This window comes from Halictus rubicundus, chromosome 13 (assembly GCF_050948215.1).
Source record: "Halictus rubicundus isolate RS-2024b chromosome 13, iyHalRubi1_principal, whole genome shotgun sequence".
Taxonomy (NCBI): domain Eukaryota; kingdom Metazoa; phylum Arthropoda; class Insecta; order Hymenoptera; family Halictidae; genus Halictus; species Halictus rubicundus.
The window spans coordinates 2853802-2870357 of record NC_135161.1 but is presented as its reverse complement, the minus strand read 5'-3'; the positions used below and the strand labels follow the sequence as shown (position 1 = coordinate 2870357).

Genomic DNA, 16556 nt, shown 5'->3' with positions numbered 1-16556 from the left:
AAAATAGTTTTTTTAAGAAAATATTTCGGAAGTCCTGTTACACGACACAGTAATTGGTGTGTCCCTTACCCTAGTATGAAGAGATTTTAGTAGAAAGTGTTTAATTGAGTTAATTGCGAGAAAGTAAAGTCTTGTGTGATTGCTTGTTATCTCTATTGTTCATCTGTTTGTTCACTGTTCGTTTTAATTACACTGTCCAACACCAAAAAAATTTTGCAATACCTGTTGGGTGATTCTTATACACTTTGTCATCCTAAAACCGAATCTGAAAGTAGAATTGCTCCATCACGCAACGTTTTCGAAAAATTTTGGTTTTTGTAAAAATGCCCGATTTTTATACGAAACGACGTGATACGCAAAAACTAAATACGCGAGAAAGTTCAAATTTGAGTCAAGAGATAGAGGGGACTCTCCTCTACATATTCATATAGTCAATTATATTTTTATGTACTTCCTAATAGTTGTAAATGGTTGTTAAAGTTTGAAAATGTGCCGACGCGGGTACTTTGTACGCTCTATTTTTGTATTTATGTTAAAAATCCTTTATCTAGCAGGAATTTACTATACAGGAATGCATTCTACAGACATTTCTGGTAAAGAAACCATTCACGAAAAGTATTTGGTTCCCTTAATGTACGAGAAGGATCAGAAAATGTTAATTGACAGCGTGTGCGCGACGCGTTCGCGCCAGACGGCCATTGCAGCCTTTTCGCGACTCGCCAGGGCCGTCGCTATGCGTAGTCGACGTTGGTACCACTCAAGTATGTCTTTGCTTACTATGCTTAATTAAATACATTTTTTTTTGTCTTTTTGGGTGCCAATCATTACAAAAGATTATAAAAATACGAGTTATATTCACATTTCATTGTGGAAATGCTTAATAAAGAAAATTGACCGCAGCAATGCGGTGACTGGAAAATTTTATTTTCAGTAATTGTTGTCTTATCTTTATAATTGTAATACCAATGGACATTCAAGATTCTTCCGATTAAAATAAGTCCAAACACTATGTAAATGGGACTATTTTTATCGATTTTATTGATCGAAGTACATAATTAAGACATAGATCGCTCTATATTAAATCGATAAAATCTCGCGGAAGTGTATAAATCAGCCGCACTGTTTTTGTTATATTCATGACGAAATTATTTTAAAATCAAAACAAGGAATACCATTCCAGCATTAATCTTTCATCAAGATATTTCAACAATGGAAAAACGTTACAAAGGAAAAGACTTATGTGCGGATGCTTGCTGATTACTGCTGGACACTTATTATTGAAAATCGGGATACCAGGAACAAACGTCAAGCAAGGCGGAAACATTTTTAATTTGTTTACATCAGAAATAGGTAAGTTTTTGTATTCAATTTTCTTTATTAAGCATTTCCACAATGAAATGTGAATATAACTCGTATTTTTATAATCTTTTGTAATGATTGGCACCCAAAAAGACAAAAAAAATGTATTTAATTAAGCATAGTAAGCAAAGACATACTTGAGTGGTACCAACGTCGACTACGCATAGCGACGGCCCTGGCGAGTCGCGAAAAGGCTGCAATGGCCGTCTGGCGCGAACGCGTCGCGCACACGCTGTCAATTAACATTTTCTGATCCTTCTCGTACATTAAGGGAACCAAATACTTTTCGTGAATGGTTTCTTTACCAGAAATGTCTGTAGAATGCATTCCTGTATAGTAAATTCCTGCTAGATAAAGGATTTTTCACATAAATACAAAAATGGAGCGTACAAAGTACCCGCGTCGGCACATTTTCAAACTTTAACAACCATTTACAACTATTAGGAAGTACATAAAAATATAATTGACTATATGAATATGTAGAGGAGAGTCCCCTCTATCTCTTGACTCAAATTTGAACTTTCTCGCGTATTTAGTTTTTGCGTAACACGTCGTTTCGTATAAAAATCGGGCATTTTTACAAAAACCAAAATTTTTCGAAAACGTTGCGTGATGGAGCAATTCTACTTTCAGATTCGGTTTTAGGATGACAAAGTGTATAAGAATCACCCAACAGGTATTGCAAAACTCGAAAAAAGTTTAATTTTATTGGACAGTGTTATCAGTCGCGACACGACTGTGCGGTGTGGTTTCGTCGTAACGTTTTCGTCGCCGCCTATAATTTGTTAAAGGCGCGTTAACAAGGCAAGCAGAAATTTGTTTGGCGGATTTCGCGCGACAATGCCGGCGGATTCAATTATTAAGACGGGAAATGCAACAGTATTATTCACGCAGCGCAATAGAATTCGAAGTGGAAACATTTTGCCTCGAAATTAACCAGGATTCGTATGTTTAGCGACAGACTGCCAGTGTAAAGTTTAACGTGCCCGTGCGAAATGGAAATTAATTAGACCGTTGGCATGAGTATAGCTGAATGCGTGCTTGGAGCGTACCGAAGTTGCTGGATGGTGTAGAGATTAGTAATCATATGGGTTAATGAGATATTGATTTACGCCAGACATCCTCTCACACAAATAGAGAAGCAATTAAAATTCTCTATATGAAGTACATGTTGTTATCGTGTGACTAATTCTATTCAACACCGAACGGTACAGTGTACAGGAATTGACGGTTGAATCGCTCAATCTTGAAGGATGACGAATAAAAGGATAAACAATATAAACAATAGAGGGAGTTCCTCTAATGACAGACGGCACCTAATGCCGGACAGTGGCTATATCTTCAACATTTGAAACTTTAATGAGCTAGGGTAAGGGACCCAATTACTGCGGGAGTACCAATTACTGTGCCTATATTGATTATACTTCTCTTTAAAGCATAATGAATATTAAAAAAGGGATATTAAATTTTTGCATTAAAATTAGTTAATATAGGTGTTATATATTTCTTTTTCAATATTCATTATGCTTTAAAAATAAGTATAATTAATATAGGCATAGTAATTCCGTCCCTTACCCTATGTAACCTGTAATCACGTTTAGACCAGGCTGAACAACTTAGGTTACTCAATGTAAACATTCGAGCGTTGTTTGTGATCGCGGATTCTTTGGTAGTCTACTGAAAGGTGACTGAAAATGAATATGTCTACAACACGGGTCTATCCAGAAACATATATTCTCCAGGAGACACTAATCTCTGATCCGCGCCGAACGTAGAAAAGGACAGCGTACCTCTAGAGGCCTTGGTCGCCGAGGAGTGTAAACATACATGTCTACACGATGTATGTCCAAAACACAGGTCTACACGCGTCTACACGGGACAAGTGGTCTGAGAGATTGTACATACATACTATTCTTTGATACACTACCGAACGTAGAAAACCTTGGACGCCGAGGAGTGTAACATAGTGCGAGTCAGGTATGTCGGTGTGAGACCAGGAGACCACTATTAATCCAATAACAAAACTTATTTATTTCTTACTTTCACCAACATATTCGTGGCATTTTTCTAATGGAAATGGTACCAAATATGATATAATTTCGATGATATTTAATTGTGTAATGAATAGACTGCGGATTTTATGCATTTATGACAAAAATGGGTGGGCGTATTTTAAAACAGTAAAAACATTCGAAAAATTTTGAAACGCTGTTACATTATTTTCAACACATTAAACATATGAAAAAAGAAAATAAATTTCTATTTCACTCAAGTTTGTTGCAATTCAGGAAGAAAATTTTTAATTTGCACAAAGATCCGCAGTTTAGTAATGAGCGATGAAAGTTTCGGACGCAAAGAAGGATAGCTAATGAAAGACTGACGTAAGCACAGGCCTTTAAATAAAAATTTAAACTTTTTTATTTTTTTTTTTTTTTTTTTGTTTAGTAAAGAATTTCCGTGTCAGCCAAGCTGTCCCTTCGCACGTCTTCGGCGGTTTTGTAATGGTGTTTCTCGCAGAATTCCTGGATCCTGTGACAAGCCTCTTCCAGCATATCCATGGGCACCGTAATGACCAGCCTCATGTAGGATGGATAATCGAAGCACTGTTTAAAAAAAGATCGAGGACCGTGTAATCAGTGGCGAACATCGAACGAGTTGATACAGGATTTAAACGGCGTACCTGGCCCGGAAGGCAAAACACGGACTCCTCCATTAGTAGTCGCTGCACGAATTCCAGATCCGAATTAAATTCCGGAAAAGAGGGTAGATCTATGTAAACCTGGAAACCGATAGGATAATTTATAGCCAGTAAATTGCAACCGACCGGCCTTAACGGCACCCATGTTCACGAGTACGTATAAATCGCGCTCAATACCCAGTTAATTATACGAAATTCTCCGCGAAAGATATCACTTCTGATTGACTTATCAAGTAGTAGGTACCTATACGTCGAATTCGAAAATGTGATGGCACACTTTGGCGAACGCGAATATGCTTTTATTTTAATACTAATGAAACAGTTTACAGTTTTCTTGAAATAAGAAAAGAGATAAAATTCTTTATATATCTTTATTACGAATATTAGGTACAGTACTATGAAGAAAATTGTACTATGCTTAGTCTTATTTAAAATAAATGATATCAACATTAAGTGTACCCAGCACAAAAGGGCACTAAAATACGTTATTTATAAAAAAATTACAAGACAGAATTTATTTAGATTTCCCGCGATTTTTATAGAAATATGTACTTGAAGAAGTTTATTTAATAATTTGGTAATTATTTACGATAGGATAGACCTTTAAATATGTTATTAAGGTAATCATTCTGAACAATTTTTTCCTATACATTACCAATGACTACATTTCCACTTTAGGCTTCATCCCCCACCCCCATCTAACTCAGACCTAACCGAAATTCGTTCAAAATAACTATACTATATAATAGTTGATCTTAACATATTTCAAGGTCTTTAAGATCGCTGGGTTAGGTCGTGTTGTAGCTTAGAAAACAGACTCTGTGCAGTAGCAACAGTTTTTTAGAAAAATTTGTATAGAATTATTCCTCCAACAACATATTTCAAGGTCTTTAAAATCGTTGGGTTAGGTCCAGTTGTAGGTTAGAAAACGGACTCTGTGCAGTAGCAACAGTTTTTTAGAAAAAGTTGTATAGAATTATGCCTCCAACAACATATTTCAAGGTCATTGAAATCGGTGAGGAATCCCCTATTGTAAATAATTGCCAATAATTTCTAATGGACACACCTTTATAATTTCAATAATTATAGAACAAAAAGTGTGAAACCGGTTGTGATACGGTTAGAGTTAATAATGACATCATACATAATATAAAGTAAAAGAAATACAAAACGAAATAAAACACAACAACTGCGAGAATGATACTGAAACATGAGAGTTTTCATCAATTTTAAAATAATGAAAATACTACGACAATCAGCAGAAATCAATGTGATGGAAAAGATACGGGATTAATTGAAAAACGACGTTCGCTTATTTAATATTCTATAGAAACAAATGATAAAAATAAATGAAAAGGTGTTCAGAAAATTTAGTTAAACAAATCATATATTACCATCATGTACATTGCTCCCGTTGGTATTATTGGTTTTAATCCAGGAATTTTTACTATACAATCGTATGCCAACTTTGAGTGACTCTGAAATCATAAATATAATTAATAATGAAGAAGGTCTACATAAATTCGCCCTTTTCTACTCAAACATTTGAAGTGTAATTGTACTTTGAATGTTACACTCTAGAAAATTGATATTTAGGGGATACTTTTATATATTTCCAAGATTATACAAGGTATGACCAAATAACATATGTAGGCTGACACGAGGTAATTCCTTATAAAAAATTAGGAAAAAATTATACAATAAAATCTTTTCATTCCAGGATTAGTTTTTGGGAAAATCCGGATTGAAAATTTGCTGTGTACATATGCTGTTACGGTTATGGCATAGTTCCTCAAATAGCACATAATTTAGTTATGTAATCTTCTATGTGTTGATTTATCAATTTTATTACATGATGTATGTGTAGTGTCCTCGAATATGGCAATTCGTGTGCTGAATTTCACGGGCTCGTAAATCCAGTGTCGCCAGGTCAAGACTTGTGTCCCCACTCTAATTTCCCCTTCTACCGCGCTTCCACCGCGGTCCGGTCACGTGACGCGTTTCGTCTCTGTCGTGCATACTCGGTTACTGGCAGAGAGGGGGTAACTTTTTCTCCTCAATTCGTGCTCCCTCCCCTCATCTGGCAACACTGCATAAATCTCGTTTCGCTAGGTTACGACGATACTCGGAAGCACTGGCGAAATTGATGTTGATTACAAAGCCTCGTTGAAATAAGATGAACGATTGTTCGTGGTAACAATCTATATACAGGGTGAAGCACTTAACTTGACAACCTCGAGTAACTTCTAAATTATGCGTTGTACAAACATGTCATTTTTTTCTCATTTTTCATAACAAATATCCTCGAAGTATGTACATGTTATTCGGTTGGCCCCTGTATTTCATCGGTAGGAAAACGGAAAAACAAGCCGTAGTTTACAGTCTAACTGTTTACTTTCAAAGACCTATTCACATGTTACCCTACTGCATAAACTAGAAAATATTATATCTTACTAGTAAAGCGATTACTTACATAATACTATATAATAATACAATAAAAAAAGAAGACCTTACTTAATTAGAAATATTAATACTAACGTATAAAGTGTTCATGACGTCGTCGTAGAACGTTTGTGGAGTGTTCCTCAAAATCGCAGGCAAAGCGCCCTGAATAAGTGTGTTACTACCGATAATTCTCTGGCTTAGGCATTGTAGAGCTTTTCGTATCTACGAAAAAAACGGAAAATATGTATAAAAATATTTATTGCATATATTTATTTAATTAATTTTTATTTTGATGTAATGTTAATATCCCTATTAAATTATATAGAAAATGAATGAAATAATTTCTAAAACAATAGTAATAATATTTAATACTAATTTAATACTAATACATTGACTTGGCACTTGGTAAAGAATCATGAAATAATATATCAATTCGAATTTTAAATTTGAACATCTTAGTAAAGTATTCTCGAGCAATCAGTTGCGCATGCTGCATTATATGAACTATATGAATGTTTACTTTTATTTATGTTAGGATGTTTATTACATTTTATATTCTTTGCAACTAATGCAATGAGCTGAAGACCTGTTTTATACACAGTGACTCATATGTACAGCCAGATTTTAAAACAAAACAATTTTTTAAAAATGAGACCAAACAACAAGAATTTTATTTTAGTTAGGAGGATTAGTTAGAAAATAGTGTTGATTGTCATATGTACCGAAATTAAACCTTCGAGTATTCCATATAAATAAAAGAATTGTTTCGGAACTATATTAGGTCAATTAATTTTGTGTAAAACAAAAACTCAACATTACCAAATACCAAAAAGGATTATCTGGTAGATACGCGTCAATCTATACGCCATAATTGTTCGCCAAACGGACTAATTTCAGACTAATAATTGATTGATTAATTATGCATTTTTTCAGTTTTTTTTTAGTGAGTACTAAGAACTCACGAAGTTTCAATTCCTTCTCCTTCAACATTAAAATATTTGGTCTCTTATTTGATGAACAGTTAACTTGTCTTCTATAATGAACAAATCATAAACAAATGTTATATAACTGGAAAGAAATAATAAAACAAAAATTTAAGTTGTAGGTGTATGAAAACGCTAATTAAATATACAAGTGTTAAGGCCGTTAGCAGTTAAAGCGACAATACATTAGGCTACATTTAAAAAAATTACAAATCAGTAACCCTCAGTTGTTTGATCTTTTTCTTTTTGCAATACTACATGTTCTATTTGATCAAATACGATGTGTGTTCAGAATATAAGTTGCAATTGGCTCTGTATAAAAAGAACGAAATTTTAATATCAAAATATTTTATTTTCAATCCATTCTACATATCTCAACTTCTTTATTACGTAATTTCCATTGTTATTAGTGCACTTGCTGTAACCGGCACCAGTGTTTCTACCACTACGTCTTAGAATGATGCCGAGTGTGATGAAAATCATATTCTCTGGGAATTATTTATGTCGTCTTGTTCAAATTCCAAAATTTCGAAAGGATTTATACAATTTTATGGTCAAGTGATAGCAAATTTTGTGAAACATAAAAGGAAAATGATGAAATTTTGAATTCCTTGTTCTGGCAAAGTATTTTTCGACTTTTCGACGAAATCATCATTACGCACAGACGGTTAACCGTCCTTCGTTAGAATTCTTAATACACTTCTTTAGCTCTTTTTTTTCTTTATTGATTCACTTCTGAGTAGACAGTGGATTTATGTATATGCAAATGCATAGATTTATTTAAAAAAGATAAAGATGTGGGAGTTGCATTGTTTATAACGTTATTTCTATATTCTAGAAATGTATTTCCTATTTTGAATTTTGTTCCAATTTTTTATTATTGCATATGCATTACATATATAAGTTTAAAAACTTATGCAATAACAGCATATGCCATTTTTATGTAGTATATTTATTTCGTCAATTTGAATCAGTTTAAGAAGTGACAAAGTTTGGGGATGTGACGATTATGTTTCATTAAAAAAATATGCCAAAAGTTGGATTGGAAACGATTCTTTCGTTATTGACATTAAAAAGGTAAAAAAATAGCGGTTTTCAATTTTTTTAGCTATGTGTCTCCACTTTGAAAAATCTAAGAAAATTATATGTTAACAACCATAACGAGATGCTAAAACTGTAAACATATAAATGTAGTATCTCATAGCTTCTACAAGAAATCGTCATTTCAACCATTTTTTATTTTTTAAAATTAGGTTTCGAAGCTGAAAATTCTGAAAAAATTCATAGATATGCATTATAATAGCTAAAATATGCCTGATTTTTTCAGAATTTTTAATTGAAGAGGCTAAGAGAGATTACGAAAAAACCTGATTTTCTTTGTCACCCCGTTACTACCCCCGCATGTCGACATATAGGGTTGAAAATTGGCACAAAGTATTTTCTTTGGATAAGCTGTCGAATGGCCTATTGTAAACTCAATTTGGTTTCAGGGCATTTTTGACCTCCCTATCCGACTACTCCTTTTTGTATCTGATATATTTTATTTGTATGTTAAGCTATTCCATACATAAAAGTGAAAAATTGTAGAAGAATTTACAAACTCATAGAATGACGCTATCTAGGCGAGAAAAATTGGAACGCTTTGTACACAGGGTGTCCCGAAAATTTTGTATTTCTACAATAATATAAACGTAAATAAAATTCATTACGTTATTAGTAACAACATTAAGTTATTATTTTTATTATGATTATTATTATTTTATTAAGGCTACAGCAAACAGGAGAGCTCATAATTAAATACAAAATGCTAAAATGTCAATTGATTTATATGTTTAACAGAAATATTTTGTAATGCATAACAATCGATTACAATATCTAAATATGCAAGTATTTCGCATTTGAAAAAAATAAATTACAAGTTGGTAACGTAATTGTCATTCGAATATTTTTTGAAATGGTTCTTGCCCATCACTGGTTAGAATAAGCTTGTGAACGTAGGGTTTACGCGAAACAAAATTTGGGTTCTTACATTTCGCAACAACCCCTCCTGGATTCGTCGTTTCCGTCCGTTCTTTACTAAATCCTTTTTCTTTTTTTATTAAAATTCATGCCGAAGAATAGATAAGAACACAGCGAACGGTGCCAAGAACGGTACGGAACCTTAATGATGAGATAAAGTTTAATCAACGGAATTTAATCCAATCGTGGAGAAGCACGAGGCTCGCGGGACGCGGGACTGACGAGAGCCGTCCTCGTTACAGACACAATACGAGCGAAGAAGCAATTATTTTCAAGCTGTTGCGTAGGTATGTATATAACTTGCCATTTCGTTACCCACCTCTTTCTCTAGAATGTTTTGACGATCATGGATGATTATCCAGCCCATACGCCAACCTGGTACTAAAAATCTGCAACATCGCCGGGATTCTTCGTTTACAATTCAATGAAACGGAAACACCGTTGTAGCGCGACCGTTTGGCGAGTGATAACGATGATTGAACCACAACTCGATGAAAAATCCATGAGAAAATGGAGAACGAGTTAACAGATCGTTTAGTAGGATTTGTTAGCAAAACGGATTAAAGTGTTCTAAATTGTGTATTTAAAAGTGAGTTCGTCGTGCATGCGATACAATCAGACGAAAATGGGAATTTGTTGAGAATTTAGTACGAATCGAGCGTAGGCGGATTAATACGTTTACATTGAGTCCTTTCAGTGGTTACCGAATAAACAGAGAATTTCATGGATTTATGGTACGTACAAACAGCAATAAACAGAAAACAATTTTAAACATAACATTTTTCATGTAATTTTTGCTCTTTGCAAATTAATCCATTACAACGTAAGTTTGTATGTATTCGCAACCCAGCTATCAATGTTATGACACTGTATGAAATGAAACAATATTTTTATTCGATTGCCAATTTATTTGTCAGCTGAATATTACTTTCACATCATTTCAATACTATTTAAAACTAAAATATGTGTGTCGAACATTTTAGAAATTAATTGAATTAGTGGTTCCAGCTTCAGTAATCAATGGTTTTCGTTAATTATTTTTATCCTTCCGCTATTACAAACGGAACTATGGATTTCCCTGTCTTTGGATAATTAAAATACCGGACAAAGGTATTCGAACACCCTTTAAAAACGAATAACTTTTTAAAAATCAGACCAAACGACTTAAGAATTTTTGAGATGTTAGAAGGATTGGTTTACTAGATAATGTATACAAAAACTTTTTAAAAATTGCTATTAGTCGAAATTGCGAAGAAAAAAATGAAGGCCACGATTTTAACTTTTCTATCTGTGGCTATCATGAAAATTTAAAATACGCCATTTTTTTAGATCTAACAAGGGAAGTTACTGAACCTGTATATTCAAAAAATTGTGAAACTTTGCATACGAGTAGAGTAACTTATATCTAATACAACCTTATTTTTTCTTTTTTGGCGATAGTTCAGAAAACCGGCCAAATCCGATTGAGCTGAAATTTAGCAAGTAGATTCGTTTTGCATTAAAAACATGTTTCTCAAAAGGAGTTTTAGCGACTCCAAAAAATTTTTTTATCATGCTGATATTATTTCCTACTTTTTGGACAGTCACTACAGCGAATTCTGCTGATTTTAATTGACGGAACACGTGCCTTAGGGCGGGAAGTGCAGTACTTAAGAATTTTACATTTATTTTTAATTTGTGTAGATGAAAATGATGAATATCAAATTTATTTATAACATTGCAACAATATTTATTAATAAAATTAATATTTAAACATTCGTATCTTTTTTGTATAAATATACAAAATAAGACATGCACATATATTGATAATTTTCATGTACACAAACTAACAGTTGCAACGAAACGTCTACTACGTTTCGTCACGAGTCCACGATCGTGGACCAGGCCCGCACCAATCACCGTCGAGAACCAGCGGCGAACCAATCCGCGAGTCAGGCCCGAGCGGGGACCAATCCGCGGGCGCCGAGGCTTCGCGAACATTTCGCGAGGTCCGCGCTCTGCCTATAAAGATCGCGCCGAAACCCGCTAGAACCGGAGTTGGCCTGGAGCAGCTCCCGGGGAACCTTCTCCGAGCTCCGGACTTCTCGCAGCAGCGTGAAAACATACGTGCTACGGTCTACTACCGAGTGTGTGCGTGTAAACGCCGGGATTGGCCGTACGCACACGAGGGTTTACGTCCCGTGTAAGGAAAGTCAAGACCGCGAGTAAGCCCAGAGGTAGGTGGCAGTCGCTCGTCGGCAGTGCTTGTCAGTATAACGACGCCGCGACACTCCGGCTCCCCCCCCCCCCATCCTCGAGATTCGTTTCCCGATTCCTGCGACTTCGTTCTCCGATCCGCGACCGTGCTTCGCGTCTCGTGCGCTTAGACGTCGGTCGACCGCCGCAGCGTTCGAAACTCGCCCCTGCGGGCTACTCCCGATAGCGAGCGACGACGCCGGTGTCGAGCCGTACGTTTCTGGGTCTACGTCCGTTACGTGCGATCTCGCACCGCGGTTGGCCGGGGGCATCAAGCGAGCCGTCCCACCGATCCGGTAACGAGCCGAACCGCGCCCCGCGAGCTCAGCACACGCAGAGAACGTCTAATTCACTATCACGATCGCTGAGCCGCGGTGGTTCCTGCAAATTCCATCCGCAGCCCGAGAAACCGATCCCGTCCGAGCGAATACGACGAGTCTACCTCGCCCGCGCTATCCGGTATAACGAGACCGGCTCGCTCCGTGGTAAATCGACACGCCCCGTCTCCGTTGTTTCGCGCTATCCCGACGTTCCGCGTTCCGCCGTAAAGCGAGTTCCGCTCGCCCCGCGATCCCGCCGTCCGCGAGAGACGCCGTTCCGTACATTCCGTCGTACCAGCGCGCCCCGGTCTTTCTGCGGTATTCCATCGTCGCGAGGCCGGTCCGCCCCGCGTATCCGCCGTCACAGAGCACCGTCGCTCCGCGTACCCATCGTCACCGAACATCGTTGCTCCGCGTATTAGATTTATATCGGGTCGTCTACCCTCGTTTGTGCCGTAGGTCGGCCGAGAGCCCGACCAGGAGACCCGGTCTGCAAGAATAAAACTTCCTTAGTTATTCTCATTAAACCTTAGTTAATTTATTTCGTAAACACCTTCGCCCTCTCCAATGACCCTGGCCGCTGAGAGAATCCAGGGGAGGGCACGCGCGCCTCGCTCACGCCTCACGCAAGCGAGTCGCAACCGTTACACAGTAACTGTAAATTTCTTAAGTACTGCTGTCGAAATATACTTTAAATTTGATATTTACAGAAAACTGCATTCAAACAAATTTTTTTACCGTCCGTTTTTTATCGTCTATTACATAAGTAAATATAATCGGAATTATATCATATTTGGTACCATTTTCACTAGAAAAATTCCACGAATACGTTGGTGAAAGTCCCATAAAAAATAGTGGAAAATAATGAAGTTTTGTTATACCCGACCCGTGTTATGTTAACACTCCTCGGCAACCTAGGCCACTCGAGCTTCGCTGTCCTTTTCTACGTTCGGCACTACATCAAAGAATAGTGTTGCTGACGTATATCTAGAATTCACTGTACAATCTTACCGCTCGGATTGTGTCAATGAAATTATATTACTTACGAGGCCTACTATCTATTCTAGCGACCCCCTGATTTTGCATCAGCTTCCTTCGCGCTCCACCATGGTCCAACAAAGATTTCTTCTACCCAGTGGCTCCCAAATTTTGCAATGGGTTCGTCCACGAAAACTATATCATCCTAGTTGCTCCCTGATTTCGCATCAGGTTCGACCGCGTACCTAACTAATAAATTGAAACCATATTCCTAGGGTAATAACCCTTTGCCGGCCTCATATAAAGTGTTCGAACACTTTTGTCCGGTACTGTATTTGTGGAAGATACGGCCAACGGATAAAATGAAATATGTAAAAGTTTAATGTAAGAAGTTTATGCCGATGTAGTCTAATCAATCGTGACATACCTCTTCGTTAGACCACTGCACGACAATATAGGAACTTCGCTTGACAAAGACGCTAAGGAGTAAAAACTCTGTCCTGGGAAAACCTAGTAGAAACAAAAAACGAAAACTTATTATAATACGAAGTGTGTCAACATACTTGGTGGGCACAAATAACAAATAAAAAAAGAACATGACATTGGTAGTATTATGTACATAGAAATAACTATACAGGGTGTTAATTTGAAAACTTTCCAGCCGAATATCTCGAAAAGTATGAAAGATGTTAAAAAAGTGTAAAATACGTGTCCAAGGATTTCGAGGGGGAAAGAGGGGGGAGGGGAGCACAGTATTGTGTAAAATTCTTTGACGCAAATCGTTGATGTTTTCCAGTTGTACTAGCACGTACACTTTTGAAAACAATATTGTCCTCTATTGATCTCTTGTTTATGTTATCTGTCTTTCAATATAAGATTGTACTATTTAGTCAAGTGTGAATCATCGTAATAAGAGATGCTATACGTAGTACGATTAATTGTATAATTGTATAATTCAACGATTACTCTTACCGACCACTTAAAGTCCCGCCAGTATCGCTATACAGTTTGTTTCGCTGTAAGACGACGATGTTTGTTTTGCAATAAGAAAATCGGTATTCCCTTTTCCTCTTTTGAAGTTGTCCGCTCGACACCGCTTAGTGAAGGCCTGGGCAACTGGTGGATCGCGAGCCATATCGGGTTCTCTTACCATTCCTAAGACCCCCCTCCCCCCTACATGCTCCTATGGAGTGTTGGAGATGGAGGAGGGGTGCTAGGAACCTATGTAGGGGATTGTCTCCAAAAAAGATGAAAGCACATTAGGGTAATATGAAGTGGCCAGTCGTGGAGGAACCTGCATACTGTTAGTGGGGGTTGTGAAGCGACGGCGGGGAAGAAGTTGCCCAAGCCTGGCTTAGTGTCAGAACGAGAGGGTATGCTATATACTATCCTGTTTCAACGAAAGATATCGCTGCTCGGCCGACCACTTTGTAGTGTGCCGCCACATTCCAGCCTCCGGCACATTCTCCCTATTCACTCCCGGCCCACTCGGGAACAAAGTAGATCCGCATAGGGTACCCTGCTCCGGAATACGTCGGGAGCGGTCCTGAGCCATCGATTTACAGCGGAACAAAATTGTACATTCGTTTTAGCGCGGTTTTGAGATATGATAAACGGTGGAACGGGCAGAATTCTGTCCTCGGTGTCTCGTCTACTTTCAAACGTTCACTAAATGTTCGTGTTATGATCCCTGTTTAAGGTCTAAGGAATTCAAATTATACCAACTTGAGGGTTCTACTAGAAACAACACAAGACCACGATCTAGGTTTACGGAATACAGAACAGAAAAAAAACCCCACAATCTCCATTAAACGCCCGGGATAGTCACGTGACTTTTTCAGAGTCAGCAGGTCGGTAACTGCTGTATAATTTCCATTCACGGCCTTCAGACACAGACTTAAGATACGTCTTGGTCTTGATCCGACGGGTCTTAAGTCTGTGACTAAACTTGTCACATTTTTTGCTGTGTATTATCGATATTATGAATTCTGACGCTAGAAACGTACTTCAAGTTTTTGGCTTTATTTCGCAGAGAATCAAGACAAAATATAGCTGAATTTGTAACTGGAGCTATTTTCTAGCGCACGCTACACTCGATTTCATTCAGCAAACTCGTCCGATGGCATAAAAATGCTTGGATTCCACGGCATGCACACCGTCAATTTTTGGCCTACTTCTAACGCTTATATTACCAAATATCTGCATAATCTCGTCAGCTCATGACCAGCGCGCGCTAGATTAAACCTTCCTCTTTCGAATGAGCCCTTTCCCAGCAAAAAATATTCTCATATAAGGTCGAAAAGTTGAGGCACGTAAAACCATTTTTTGTCGGTAACGTAGTCACTCTACCTTATCGCGAATCTACGAAGACCGGGCCCTTGATGTCTAAATTCGACGACAAAGTTTCCAGCTATCAGGACTAAGAGATCAAGACCATGACGAACCGTATAGACATAGGCGCAAGCTTGTGGACCTCTGTACTTCTTTAGTATAGGTTTAGTAGTTTGGAAGCCCGAGCTTAGGCACTCCCAGATCCCGGAAACCAAGTCTGAGATTGTCCAAACTAACCATAGCACCAAATTCGGGATCCCTGACTTTTGTTGGACCTAAATTAGTTCTATTAAGGAGAGAGAGAGAGAGAGAGAGAGAGAGAGAGAGAGAGAGAGAGAGAGAGAGAGAGAGAGAGAGAGAGAGAGAGAGAGAGAGAGAGAGAAGGAGAAAGGGAGAGAAGGAGAGAGGGAGAGTGGGAGTGAGGGAAGAGTTAAGTGGATACAGGGAAGAAGGGATAAATGCAGCGAGCGAGAGAAGGGGTAGTGGCAAGAGACAGAGAGGAAGGGGGAAAGAGAGGGAGAACGGGAAAACGGGAGAAAGAGAGACAGTATCCACAAAATAATAGAATTCTGCGCGTTTCCAGTTTCTGCGCCACTGTGTGCACTAGTTTTCATGAAAAACAAAATGTTTTATTACGTATTGTAAAACATAATTATTGAACACGTACCATGTATTCGTAAATTTCGTCAGCTATAATTGGGACATAGTAACGAGCGGCCACGTCGAGAATGTCAAGTATATGATCCCGGCTGAATACAGATCCGCACGGATTGGAAGGATTGTTTATAATGATGGCCGCTGTCGATTCGTCAATTCGGGATTCCAAATCATCTAGGTCAATCTCCCAGTTAAGCTCAGGCTGAAAGTTAATAATCACTTTATTAATAAAACCATAATTATGCTACCCTGGTGTTTGTAGTATATTCATCGTAAATAACATTCTATAGTTTATAGTTAAGATGAATTATCTTTAATTATAATATAAAATATCTCAGACGGTCTGTAAATTACGCGAGAACATTTCTCAAATCAAAAATATTTATTTAGGAGGGACAAACATTTCAACGATATGGGTTTTTTTCTAACAAAATCATATTTTCCCGTATTTTAGAATTAACAACTTTTTAAAAATAAGACAACCTATTTTCAGTGTTGAACATTGAAATCAGAAGGACAAATTCGATGATC

At 37.5% G+C, this 16556-nt stretch overlaps 1 protein-coding gene across 1 annotated transcript in view; it reads right to left on the bottom strand.

The window, feature by feature from the left end:
* Positions 1 to 3366: 3366 nt before the first annotated feature.
* Tat (Tyrosine aminotransferase) overlaps positions 3367 to 16556 on the bottom strand; it is a 48564-nt gene continuing 35374 nt past the window's right edge. The window contains exons 5-11 of the mRNA XM_076799157.1: positions 16036 to 16227; positions 13465 to 13547; positions 9824 to 9893; positions 6596 to 6724; positions 5452 to 5535; positions 4040 to 4138; positions 3367 to 3962 (exon numbers count right to left, since the gene is read on the bottom strand). Coding sequence (XP_076655272.1) covers positions 3801 to 3962; positions 4040 to 4138; positions 5452 to 5535; positions 6596 to 6724; positions 9824 to 9893; positions 13465 to 13547; positions 16036 to 16227 — 819 coding nt within the window. The 3' untranslated portion in view covers positions 3367 to 3800. The remainder of the gene's footprint in view (positions 3963 to 4039; positions 4139 to 5451; positions 5536 to 6595; positions 6725 to 9823; positions 9894 to 13464; positions 13548 to 16035; positions 16228 to 16556) is intronic.